Raw genomic sequence first — 14,405 nt, 5'->3', positions numbered from 1 at the left:
AAGACAAACAACACAACACAGTGCAATGCACCCTATAAGGGTCCCCGCATGACAAACATACACCCCTGCCATCTGATATTAAAATCACTTTCTAAAATATTTCCCATTTTTATAATTTTGGATTGAAAAGTTGAAATGACGAATCAAAGTGAACCAACCAGCAAATGATGAGCCAGAAGGACTTGATTGCAGCCTTTGAACTGCACATTCATGGAAGGGGACCATGCCTGAGTTTGTGGCAGACGGGTACCAAGTTGTGTTTTTGCTAGGTGTGTAGCTCCCCCATTGCTGCTTTGCATTAATTAAAAGGCACAAATACAGGTAAACATGTAGAAACAGAGCTGTATAGGGAACCCACCTATGAGCACCACATGTATTGGAAAAGTACCCCACCTTTGAGACAATTGCAGAGGCATGTAAACGGATGACCCCATCAAAATATGCAGGTTTTCTATAAATCCAATTGCCCCCCTTCTCGTTAAAAAAGAATAATGATAATTATGAAAAGGATAACATAATATATTTTTTTTCATTATTGCATAGGAAATAATACAATAATCCACAACACGGAATACATGTACTTGGCTATTTCTGTATATTTGAAACGATGAAATGCAAGAAGCAATGTTTCACATAATTATATAAATATAACCCATTATCGGTACCCTACCTACTACCACTATGCTTCCCTTGCATTCTACCTTGGGTCCTAAAGGAATATAACAACTTTGTTTCATATGAGTCTTGCTCAATCATTCTTTTACTGCAATTTCTTCTAAAGGCATATGATGAACTGAATTCAAGACAATTTCTTCAAATATACATTCAGTATACTAGAGGTTCTGCAGAGAAATGGAAAATCTTTTTTGCTTTATACCATACAGGTTAAGTCATGTTGTAATAAACTAAACCTCAGTTCATTTCTGACTGTAACATTGGGAAGAAAGCCCAGCTGTTGGCTGATCTACCTTCCCTCCCGGCAACCCTCCTGTTAGTCCACCACTCAGAGCCACTGCCACCAGTACCAGAAACAACTCCTTTACTGCTGTCAAAATTGAATTCTTTAGAAGAATTTACAGAATTCTGCTTATGGAAACATTGCTCTCCTTCTCCAACAGGATTGTATGGCTTGTCATCTGTTTTCTCTGTACACACATTACAGCTAGTATCGGTGTCTCTTTGCACCCTTTCTCTGTCAACAGGGTCTTTGGCCAGTATACCTTGAGAGGACCCTGACATATTTCGAAGCAATACCCCAGTTTTATTAGCAAGACACCGAGCAACGTCTTCCCCAGTTAATTCAAATGAAACTCTGTGATCAACCAATGTTGCATTACTTGGATGTCCACTGTCCGAGTTAGCAAGAGTTGCTTCCTTAGAAATCTGGTTTTCCACAGAGATGTTTTGATTGGTTGGCCCGGCACCATCAGGTGTCAAGCAGCCAGAACCTAACCTGGATTCCTGCCCCAGACCATCAGGTGTCACACACCCAGAACCTAACCGTGAAGCCAGCCCAACACCATCAGGAGTCACGGATCCTGAGCCAAGTCTTGAACCTTGCCCGGCACCATCTGGTGTTAATGATCCAGATCCTAGTCTGGAACTCCATCTTTGGGTGGAGAAGTGTTCAACACCCAAGATCTTTGGTGTTTCCCCTTTGCGGAACTCAAGAGTAGGGGGTCTATCAGGAAATGGGGTAGAAGTGCCAGAAGTTGAAAATGCTGAGCCAGGTGATATGAGTTGGCCACCTGGGCTTCCAGGATATTGTTGGTAAGGCTGAAAATCATAATTGTATAATGCAAACTTTTGATTCCCACTATTTTTCCGAGCCCTGTCCAGAGAAGATGCCAACAATTGAGCAAATGGAACGTCCGGGGATGAAGGTGTTGTTTGATGCACAGATTCGGGTGGGGGAGTAAAAGGAGCAGTGGATGGTTCAGTTGTGAAGTTGGAAAATACGGGCGGAGAAACTAGTTGAGTCTCATAGGCATATGGACCAATGGTGAACATGGATGCTGGACCACCAGAAGAGTAAGCATTGGCCGCAAGAGAAGAGAGTGAAAGTAATCCAGGCGGTGATTGAATAGCAGATGGGGGATCAGATTGGATTAAAGATGCAGGAGAAGATGGAGGGGCAATGAAGGGCATTACAATGGCAGTTGAAGGATTTGGTGGTGCAGTAGCAGCAGCAGCAGCAGCTGGACCTGTTGGTGCAACAGGTTCAGGAACAAGGACAGCATGGCCTATTCGCTTGCTGCTTTTACTGCTTTTACAAGATCCAAAGCACCAATATTGGCTCCAGCAGCCTCCCCAACGTTTTTTCTGCAGTTAGTGAAGAATACATTATTCATTCAAAGTTGGACAGAATCAAAACATACTCAGTCACCAACAATATCAAAGCATTTGCAGAGAAAGAAAACTTTTAGGATATACCAAAATAATGCTGGATTTCTAAATTCAAATATGATCTATAACTATTATTATGTTGGCAATTTTGTTACACATTATCCAATTCACAAGTTTAAGTTACACATGGTTCAATATTGCAGGACAGAGAGAGCTTTGGTCAAAAAATTTATATTACACAGATTTGGAATATCCGTTACAATTTTAATTTCCATAGTAAGCACGTTTAATTTTCTGAGACCTAATCAACATACAAACACATTCGAAATTACTTCAAAATTCATTCACAGCCTTCTAATGCGTAGATATGATTTGCATATCGATACAGGGTAATACTAAGGCATAGATTCATCACTCTGCAATGTGGCTTGCTGCAATTCAAGTTATAATGTCCTCTTCATGGTGCATGTTTAATCAAGAAATAATTTCATGGGAGAAAATTGAGTAAACTTGACATGGTGATGATTCCATAAACTTTCTTTACATGCCAATAATGAAATTTTTTTCAATTGAAAGCATTGTGCTCTGATATGTGATTCTAATTCAAATGTGAATTAAAACTGGTGATTATATAGTCATGGGAGACTGACTTCAATGATTTCACCATGAAAACAACAATGCCACAAACTGCCACTTTTCATGTTGCAAACCTTTGATTGTGCTTTTAAGCTCTCCAGGTTTAATGTTTCAAAAACATTATATTAATAAGCCTGGAAGTATTTGCCAAAGTCTGAAATTGAAGGCACCAATAAACAAACTTGTCTTGCAGAGTAGCAACAACGTAATTTACTTATTGAACACCATTTGTAAATAGGATAAGTTTGAAAATAGATAGTGGTGGCCATAAATACCCTATGATTTTTGTGTGCAGTGGCAATAATTGATCTATCAATGCAATCACATTGGCGAAGTTTTCCTTCTATTAGAGAAATAAAGTCATGTTTTCTGTGTCGCCATTCCAAATCCTTACATGTCAACCAATGTGATTGCATTGATAGATCACTGCTTAGTAGAACAACTTTGTTTCCTGGCGCTGCCAATTTCAGACTTTTAACCAAGTTCTCTTCATTTGAATTGATATGGTTTTAAAACGTAAGTTTGAGAGACCAGCCAAAAGTACCTAGCCATAATAAAACTTACAGTGCTCATTAAAAGCACTATCAAAAGTCTACAACATGAAAAATTAGCAATTTGTCGGATAGCAGACACATGTGTAGATAACTAAAGTCAGTTCCCCGTGATTATACAACACTAGTTTTAGTTCACATAGAAATAGAACTACATACCAAGTCAACTCAGAAAACAACGCTCTCAGTTTAATCTAAATGTTCACAATTGAGGAGAAAGAAAGTTTATGGAATCATCTTGTCAAGTTGTTGACTCAAAATTTTCCACCAAAAGATTGTTTCTCAATTAACCGAGCACAAAGTGAACATTATAACTTGAATTGAATAACGTCAAACAGCAGATTAAAAAGCTCGAGCGCAAAATTAACACGAATACTTTGTACTAAAAATAAAATGAAACCTCCGATAGCTACTAGGTATACCAATCAAAGCTCACACAGTAGACAACAAAATTTACAAATATGGAAATTCAAGGTTGCACGTGGTTCTTCACTTGCAAATCCCTGTCTCTGCTTAATTATACAACACAAATTCACAAAATAAAAAGCTCAAGAGTTTACATTAACACAAATACCATGTACCAACAATAAAAAAACGAAACCTCTGAAAGATAGGTATATGAATCAAAGCACACAAGGAAGGCAGAAAACACGACAATTTATAAAATCAAAAAATGAAAATTCAAGGCTGACTCTGTTTCAGATTAACTATTCAATACAAAATTCAGAAACTAAGAAAAAAAAAAAGAGGGATACACCCCAGGATTCACACTCCAAAGTTCTCTTCTTTTTACACCTTTTAAAGCCACAGACGAAACAGTTTCAGATGTTGAAAACGAAACGAAAAGAGAAAAAGAAAAAGTGATTCAAATTTTCAAACCTTTCGACGCCAGCACCATCCAGTCAAACAAGACTAGACCAGACCTTCACCATGAAAATAAATAAAAAATAAAATAAAATACAGAAAACAGAGAAACATTAGACACAAAACACGAAAAAGAAAACACAGAACACAAGATCCCATTTCCCCCCTCCTTGGCACGTTGTTTTCTCGGTACACAACAAGGCCTCCAATTTCGAAAATCGAAAAGAGAAAAGAAAAAAAAAAGCGAAGAAACAGGCGCACGTACATACTACAAGCAAAACAAACATTTACAGAGAGAGACAGAGAGAGAGGAGAGAAGAGAGAAACTCACCGGCGCGGTGGTCGGCTGGACTCTGGATTCGGCGGTGACGATGGCTGTGGCAGCAGCGCTGACCGTCTCCAGGGTGGTGTTGTTGCGGCTTCCCATGGCGGGACTGGAGCTGAACATAGAATCTCTTTCCGGTCACCGGAGATCGGGAATCGTGGGCGGCGTAAGCAGCTCGCGGGCAGATGCAATCATGGATTTGGGAAACGGAGAATTGAAAAACGAAGAAAAGGAATAATAAAAAAAAAGCTCAGATAATGAAATAGAAAAGTGTGTGTGAGAGAGAGAGAATGGAAAGTGCGTGAATGATTGATCACTCAACGGAACAGAGAACAGAAGTGAAGTGAAGATGGAAATGGAATTGACAATGAAGAGAGAATTATTAAATTATTATTATTATATATTATATTATTATATTATATGGTTGATAGTTATGTTATGTAGAAGAATAGAGAAACATTATTATTGTTGATTCTCTCTCTAAGTTTGTGTCTTCGATCACTTCCCCTGCAGTCTATATCCTCCAGTTACCTCCATTTTTGCGCCAAACTATTGCCACGTCACCTAAAACCATGTTGGCCCCACTCTATTTATTATATTAATAATAATTATTTTACCTTCCTTCTATATTATCTACACTTTAAACTTTATACCAATATATATCTTTTTAATACACTTTTATTACGATAATCTATTTCCAATAAACATATTAGATTTCTTTACTTATTCATTAATGATTTTAATGAAGACGACTTTTTAAAAATTAATTGTAATATGAAAAACATAAATTATTTTGGAACTTGTCACCAAGTTTCTTAAAAGTCCATGTAATTTTTTCTGAGCTAGTAGAAGTTGAGGATCACTTTATAACATTAGTAAATGTAATTTAAGATAAATGCTTGTATGATTGAATTTATGTTAGGAAATTGATTATGTAAAAAGGTAATTTTATGTTAGTTTAAAAATTTATTCATTATTTACTTTATTATTTGTAATAAAACACGTGTTACTTTATAATAATTTTAATAGTCATATTTGACTTGCGAAATCATTTTTATTTAAAAATTATTTTTCTAACACTTATTAAAATATTCAATAAATTTGGAGCGAAATATACTAATACTTTATGAGATTATTCTGATTGCATTTAATATTTCTTTTTTTTTACTCTTTATAGCAGTAAGGTAATGCTTTCAAATGTTACTATAATGTATGAAAGTATTAAATTTCTAAAATAGAAAAGATAGTGGAAAAATTGAATGTAATTAAAATATCCTGTGATGTTTGAATGTGAAAATTTATTTCAATAATTAAATACTTTTCCAATTTTTTTTTAATTTAATTAATCTATTTCAATAAATACTTATTTATGAGTCTTGTCTTTTTAGCTATATAATTTTTTAAAATATTTTTGTCCTTTTAGTATCTTTATTTCATGGTTTACATAATGCATGAAAACTTTTTACTATTCTGAAACTAATGAGAATGTTCCATGTGAGACAAATATCACTTTTATTTATTAAAGTTTAATGATAAAAAAAAAACTGTATCTGATTATGTATATACAAAAATCAAGGTTCTTTTAGGGAGGTTTTGAAAGTTAGAGTGAAATATACCATTTTTATCATTAAATTTAGTGATATTGGAATAGAAGCTATTGACGGTTTTAGAAAACATGATTATTATTTTTCTTCTCTTTTTATAGTTGCATAAGTAGTCAATTTTTCACTTTTTTCTGCTTTTTTTCCAAGGATGTAAACACACATGGCTAGATATCATTTTCATGAACAAACTAAACTATAGGATGAATATAGCATTGTTAAGATGTTCATTGGTATGCATGACTAGTTATCATCTTGTCCTATGTTGGAAAAGATAGCATTAATTAAAAGCAATTACATATAGCTAGATGACCATATAGATAGAGGCTATTAACGAATATACCAAAAATGATATGGTTATTCAACAATTATACTTCAAAATTTTGAATAATATTATCAAAACTCATATCATAAGGTTGAGATATTTCATAAATTTAAATATTTAAATATTTCTATTTATATTATATCTATAAATTGAAATGGGTTGCTTAATCAAACTTCAAAATGAAAAGAAAATAAAAAATTTATTTAAGGTGAAGCCACACTTGTGGTTGTACATCCTCACGTGGCTCTAATAATATACTAATTAGATCTTAGTTAGCATGAAATAAAAAAGATTGGTCTAAATTGCAAGTGGACGTTGAAAAGAGGTTTAAGAAAAAGCTAGGTTGTGCCATATATTAATAATTTAATATTAATAATATTATTAATATTGACAACTAACTATTACATAGTTTCATGCAATGGAAACTAAGATTTCTTAATAATTAAGATCTAGGAGTAACAGAGTTAGGGATAAAATAGTAATGATGACAGCTCACAATGTTGGTATTAAACTACGCAGCTGCCCTTGTCTTTGACATGAAATTACTTTTTTGCCACTGGGTGAAAAAGGCACGATTTTAAGGGTGATGTGAGATACTCGTGATTCACTGCATCAGTTGTTCTTGTTGTTTTGCTGTTGCTTTTTTCTGAGCATTCACGTGACACTTGTGATTGTTACTCTGCTATCGGGACCACGTGCGTTTCTCCTGAACTTCTCTCATCGTGCCAATCAAGAACGTTTGTTTTGACTACTTCGTGTCTGATGAGCGATTGACTGGATCACACTCGTCATCAGATAACTGTCAAGGTTGAGAGAAAGCGTTGCAAAATCCAGCCATTTTCCGAAAATATTTTACTTATTTATTATAAATATCGGTTTTATTGTAATTTTGTCCATCTTTATTTTTTCATTATCTGTGATTTTAGTTTTTACATTTTAAAACAATGCATGGTTTTTTTATCTTATATTTAACCTACCATATTTCATGTTATTTATTTTGTTATAGTTAAACCTTAAATTAACGTGTTTATTTAAGGTATTATTAAGCATAGCCTGTTAAAAATAATTAATCAATTTCTTCTGTAAAGATTAATGATAGTAAAAACTTTATCATAATTGTAACATAAGTAGTTAAATATAATTAACATGCAATCATCCCAAAAAGGTTCTATTTACGGAAAAGTTTAGTTTAATAATTGCAGAACAATGTTTACATTCCAATGTCTCTCTTATTCAAATTTTTAATTATTTTATCCATAGGCACTGTGTATATTGTTATTATTGAAGACAAATGAAACAATCAAATATTAGAATTTATAAAAGATTCCTTTGTCTGAGTGTTTGTGCAAAGAAAACCTTCCAACACTTACATGTTTCATGTTTGTGAAATGACAATATATTTTGTTTAACTTAAAATTGCCAAATTACTGTTTATGCAAAACATTCAAAGTCCTTTTAATTTGTCTAAATTTGTTGACCTATAACCTTATATGTTACTATTATGTCATGTGAAATTATAACCTTATTTGTTAATTGACACATTTTAACATTGTCAACAAAAGACATGGTATTTATGTCTTCTTGCTAATAAGTGACCATATACAAACAAAGGTCACACAAATAAAGATTTCTAGAAAAAAAAAAGTAAATTATTTGCTGTGTTAACCTCAAAACAAACAAGAAAAGAAAAAGAAAAAAACATATATATTACTTTCATGCTTTTATATGTTTGAAATAATATAATTTTGAAATATAGAGAATTAAAAAGCTCTAATATTGTAGGTTGGTATGGGGGCTACGTTTAGATTTTGATTTACAATGAATTTAAGTCTTGCTGAATAAGAGGATATAATTTACATTTTGTATTTATAAATGTTTACTAATTTTTATACACAAGCATTTTAGATTGGAACACCCTGGTCGTTTCACTAGTATGTTTTTTTATTATTGATAAAAAAATTCAAACATAATGCATAGCATAGCTACAATATGTATACCCAATGTCGTCACAAACAAATCAGAATGGGAAAGGCAACAAACAAAATTTCATCCTAAATTTAAGATTTAAGAAAAACTAAAAATTAATGATTTACTATATATTAATTAGGAAAAATTATATAAATATGATATAAGTTCAACCCACGAGAAATTGATATTACTTTTAATTCAAAATCTCGAGACATTCAATTTATGAGCTTTTTCTTATATAATGTTCAACTTTGTCATTTTACCTAATGTGAGACTTAGATTCACACTTAGATTATTTTCAACAATTTTTCAACAAGAATGAATCTTTTTCTTATCATATATTTTCCTTATTACGGTGACATTTACTTATATTGTTATTATTGTTGTTGTAGTCATTATCGTCTAAGTGTAAGAGTTGTGAATAAACAATAGTCACTATTGTGATTTCCGTGCATACAAATTAACCCTTTTGTAATCTCGTTCATAGATAGTGGTCACAATAATTGCAACTCTTCAGTGACACACTCAATTATCATGTACAACCAGTACTCTTGTAACATCCAAAAGTATAGTCCAAACTATATGTTTAAGAATTCATTACACCATAATATTGTAGAACAGTTTTTAGAAATAAAGTTAACTTACAGTTATCCACAAAATAACTATAAATTTAAACTTTACAAAAATCTACCCTAACTACAAAACTATATACATGACCGAACAGTTTATACATACTATATTTTTATGACCGAACGGTCATAGACTACACCACTGGGTCTTCGTCGTCCAGTGCTTCATTTAGCGAACGCTCGCCTCCCTCTACTCACACCCACGAGGTGATCATTGCAATTAAAGAGTACCGAACGGAAACATGAACAAGATAGAAAAGAAGGGTAAGTTAGAGTAATTTAATTGATTAAGTTATCATGCAAGGTCAACAAATACATAATTATGTAACATCCAAATTAAGCAAGTTCATGCAATGACCGATCACTCAAACAGACCAAAATCGAACACATTAATTCATGCAAGGACCGACTACTAGACTTGACCATCCGGATTGTATGAATATGTAGCTTGGGCCATTCGTGCACCCGGGGGTGTAGTAATTGGAAAATCATCAGCTGCCACCCGAGGTTAATCCGTTATAACTCACCTAAGATCGTATAGGCTAGGACCTCCTGCTATTCTCATGACATGACTTACCCATCTCTACTTGAGACTTGGTAATCATTAGAATGCCAGGATGAACCCGTGGATTTCGCTGTCCATATTCATACTTTACAACCACCTTGATACCAAATTACTGAGACATTCCTCCTTGGAATTCTCTTTCACATCCATATCACAATTATCATATCATACTTTTCCTTTTTACACCATTATGATAATACATACATAAGTCATCAAAGCAATTGAATCGTTTAATTAAAACAACACACTGGAATAACTATGAATATAAACAAAACAGAAATCACCAACATAGAATAACAAAACCAAACATCCTGTGAATGTTGGAGACCGAATGATCAATAATAGATACAGCTGAAGAGAAAACTGAGCGCTATTAATGATCGACAACTAGAGGATTCCGAGTACCACATCATGACCGAATACTACCACTAGTCCAAATACTAGGTTTAGACCGAACGCTTATGGCTTAGGCCGAACACCTATAACTTAGGCCGAACATATTTAAGATCGAATGCAAGTACGAGGTCGAGCACTAATACAAGAACGAGCGCTACTAAGAGAACACACAATCCACTAAGACTGAACGCTACTAAGAGATCCCACAACCCACTAAGATCGATCGCTACTTAAGAGACCACACACCTCACTAAGAATGATCGCTATAACTAAGAGATCCCACAACCCACTAAGACCGATCGGTACTTAAGATATCACACACCTCACTAAGAATGATCACTATAACTAAAATAGAATACTAGTACAAGACCGATCGGTAATTAACTGAAAAGCTCTACAAAAGTAGAACTCAGATAAGACCGAACCCAAGAAGAAAGTCGAACAATCAACGAAGGACCCTCAGCGAACTGCATAATTCTGTAGAATGACTGCAGAATTATGATCAACACCAAATCTTTACTAATTTCCTTCATTCTTCCCAACTTCTAATCCTCCCAATTTATATTATAAAGACCAAACTCACTCCTAACACAAATTCTCCATCTTCACTATCACACTTCCTCCCAATATCTCTCGGCCCCTAAATCAGAATTATGCAGAATCACAATCAACATGAATACAACACTTAAGAGTCTTCATTAATAATACTAAACACAAAATCATTCAGTTTCACACACATGCAAAAGCCATCAAACATGATTTTCATACATCATCAATCAAATAATTAAATTAACTAACTTCCCTTACCTCTTGATCGAACAGAAAGCTTTTACACCTTCAGGAAATTGTTTGAACTTCAAGAAAGTCTAAAAACACCTAAAGATCATCGATTTAAAAAGAAAGGATCAACCAAAAGACCAAGAACATGATCAAAATTGAGAAGAAGAAGCTGATGAACACATGCAACGGAAATTCCTTTGCATGCACCAGAAAACCGAAACATTAAGAAGAGAAGATGAACTTACTGACTCAAATTACTGAATTAACTAGTTGACAAGAAATCCTTCCGCTCAAGGATCACTTAAACTCCTCTTGAACGAAGAATAGTTGATTAGCTGATGAAGATTTTTAGAGAGAAGGAGGAGAAAAGAGAAGATCAGAAAGTTGGAGAGAGAGTGTGTATGCAGAGAATGAGACGAAATTTGAAACTTTCATTTATATACTACTCTCAAAATCGGACGGTCCAGTCCAGTGCATACACCTGTCCCACTCCAATTTCCTTTAAATCTCTCGACTCTCACAACTCTCCCTTAATTTTTTTCTAACAAATTCATCATCCTTCTACTCTTCCATTCCAAATTTCAGAACCTCCCTTTTCATCTTAGAATTCATTACAACGTACATACCACATCATCACACATTCTTCCATTACTATCACCGTTATCCTTCACAAATAGATTCAATTTCATGCTTTAGCTCTCAGATGCCAGCAATATTTCGACCACATTTTGATGAGTTTCAATCACAAATAAAGAATAATGTTTCATCGTGACTAGTGTTAATGAGGTTTGTCTTCTTTACCAATAACTCAATTTTATTCATAGACATTTCACAAGTAGTAATGAGGAACGTCAACAAGTTTGTGATGTTGTAAATAAGAATTGATGCAAGTATATATTTATGTGCTTATGTATTCGACAATGTCTCCTTGTTAATAAGAAATGGTTTTATTATTACAAACAAATATTTGAAATTTTGGAGGACCGTGAATATGCATTATATAGATTTACACTTTTGCACTGAATATTATTACTAGTAATGACCTAAATTGGATTGCTACAACAATGGTATCAAAGTAGTTTGAACGTTAAGCGAGAAGTGGATTATATGTTCATTTAGTCATAGTTATATAAGAGATAAGTGTAGTTCAAGGATTGACTTAATGGTTTTAGGTTTACTATAATTCTTTTGTATTGAGAATTCTTGAGTATATAGGTGTAGAAGGAGACTTGTGAAAATGAAAGTATTAAGATAGAAAAAGTCTTGATATAGTGATGATGGTGCATATTCATAACTAAAATAGAGGTAATTTTCTATCTTAATTATGAAGTTTTCCACTTGTTAGAAATTGTTAAAGGATATAAGATTTAGTTATACAATATAGTTTAACTTATTATAAAAGTACTACATGTGGTAGGTTAATGTTGAATGTTTTAAATGATTTTAAGTCGACACATTCTTTTAAGTGAAGTGAAGGTAGGAAAGAGTTAAGTTTACTAATGGGAGAGTTTTCATTTAACATAGTCATATCAACCCCAACCTTTAGTCAAATATTGACATAAATTGTTTGTTCTACATGTCCAAATAGTTGTAGAGGAACATCGATTCAAAGTAAACTTGACTTGTTTGCCTCTAAGCATTGTGTGTGATACTATGGATGAATTAGCTATTTACCAATGACATTGTTATTGAATGTAAATAGAAGAAATTGGAGTTTTCAAACTCATAAGAGGTGGAGTTATCGCTGACACAACAATCAATGAGTGAGTGGAAATAAAGGGATCAATGTAATTTAATTTTAACACATGTGGAAGTTGAGAGTGTTAAATAAAAAGAGAATATACTCGTGGAAAATGAGCTTATGGATGTATTTCCAAAGGAATTGTTAAGGTTACATTTTGGGATCAAAAGTAGAAATTTCTTTTAATTTGGGTTTCGAATGAAGCTTCAATTATTTACATCCTACAGGGTAACTCTAGTTAAGAAGTAAAGTTTAAAGAGGATTTAAAATTTAACTGAAGAAACTATTTCTGTTAGGTGTGTAAAATTGAGAAAAAAAAATCAACGTAATTAGTATAGAAGATAGATAGAAAACCTAATAGGAGGGTAATTGTTGAGATCAACAAATTGACGGAGTTAAAAGTGAGAGTTAAACAAAATTATTGACGATCACTGGTCTAAATGCGCAAAGGTAAAATAAATAACTTGGTGAAAGTGTTGTGGCATTTTTAATCTGATGACACTAAATAGGAATTGGAGGAGGATATGTAAAAGAAGTACCCTTATCTATTTTTAATAAATTAATTTTTGAGGATGGAAATTTGTGTTCTTAAGGAGTATTACAAGAACCATGAATAAATAGTAGTGATAACGGTTGAAAATACTGTTATTTGATACTTAATTTTGATACTAAAAACACCCTTTATAACTTAGAAACTAGCTTGAAATCATGCTTTTGTTTTAGTTATGAGAATAAGAGAGTTGAAGGTGGAATTATTGGTTTTACGCTTGGTTTTCCTTGTTTTAAAAGGAATTAGGATGATTTGGAAGAAGAGTTGAAGTATCAAGGAGTTGGAACTCAAGAAGAGCTGGAAAATCATCAGAGAGAAGGATCGTAGGTGATGCCTCAGCGCCCTTTTGGACACCTTCAGTGCTGAAGTCTCGCCTTGGCGCCTGAGCGCCAGTTAGTACCACAACTCACGCTTGGGCGCCCTTCTAGGGGTGTTGAGCGCAAATGCTTTCCTAGTCACGCTTGGGCGCCCTAAGTTGGGGCGCTGAGCGTCAGTCTCGTGGGCTTGGAATTTTTCTGTGCTCTATTTAAGGATTTGGACGTCCTAGGCTTGGTATCTTTTGACAGAAGAGGCGTAGAAACACTCTCTTGGAGGTGGATTTGGAGGCGGAAGCACCTATCTTCAACTTTTAGGGTTTTTCTATTTCATTCTTTTCCATTATTCATCTAGTTTCACCATGTCTATGGTGAACTAAACTTTAATTGTTGTTGGGGAAACGATGTAATCCTTTGAAACTCTCATGTATTGAATTAATTCTTATTTTAAATGCTTTGTTCATTAATTGTTAGGGTTTTTCCTCTATAATTTATGCTTGCTTTGTTTAACTCATTCATAGCATGATAATTGATTTTGTCGATATGGACACATATGGGGAAATCTAGATCTGGGGAATCTCTCCCAAAAGCAGTATTGCCTAGACATAGGGATATGAGGGTTGGTTGCCTTTAAGCTTATGTGCGTTTATAATGCAGAATTAATTGTTAGGGAGACAAGACATTGTAAACTAGTAATTAAGGACATGCTTTCTTCGCTGAGACATCGGGTCCAAAGTAAATTAGAAAGTGGCATTAACATTAATGAAGGAGACGAATTCATAAATACATGAGAGTGAATATGATAAGTCAAACC

At 33.8% G+C, this 14,405-nt stretch overlaps 1 protein-coding gene across 1 annotated transcript; it reads right to left on the bottom strand.

The window, feature by feature from the left end:
• Nucleotides 1–510: 510 nt before the first annotated feature.
• On the bottom strand, nt 511–5,155 carry LOC148199649 (uncharacterized). The gene is made up of 2 exons (XM_088114079.1): nt 4,729–5,155; nt 511–2,322 (listed from the first exon to the last, which is right to left on the bottom strand). The coding sequence occupies exons 1-2, from the start codon at nt 4,843–4,845 to the stop codon at nt 913–915; spliced, it is 1,527 nt and encodes a 508-aa protein (XP_087970205.1). The 5' UTR covers nt 4,846–5,155; the 3' UTR covers nt 511–912.
• Between the last annotated feature and the right edge of the window lie 9,250 nt (nt 5,156–14,405).

This window comes from Vigna umbellata, chromosome 4, assembly GCF_029865625.1.
Source record: "Vigna umbellata cultivar VRB3 chromosome 4, Vumbellata_1.0, whole genome shotgun sequence".
Taxonomy (NCBI): domain Eukaryota; kingdom Viridiplantae; phylum Streptophyta; class Magnoliopsida; order Fabales; family Fabaceae; genus Vigna; species Vigna umbellata.
This window is presented reverse-complemented; position numbering and strand designations above follow the sequence as displayed.

What these genes read in the sequence shown, in the direction of transcription:
- LOC148199649 (XM_088114079.1), bottom strand. Translation starts at nt 4,845, where the DNA reads ATGTTCAGCTCCAGTCCCGCCATGGGAAGCCGCAACAACACCACCCTG. An exon ending in TCCAGCCGACCACCGCGCCG is followed by an intron (nt 2,323 to 4,728) that starts GTGAGTTTCTCT and finishes CACTAACTGCAG; the next exon opens with AAAAAACGTTGGGGAGGCTG.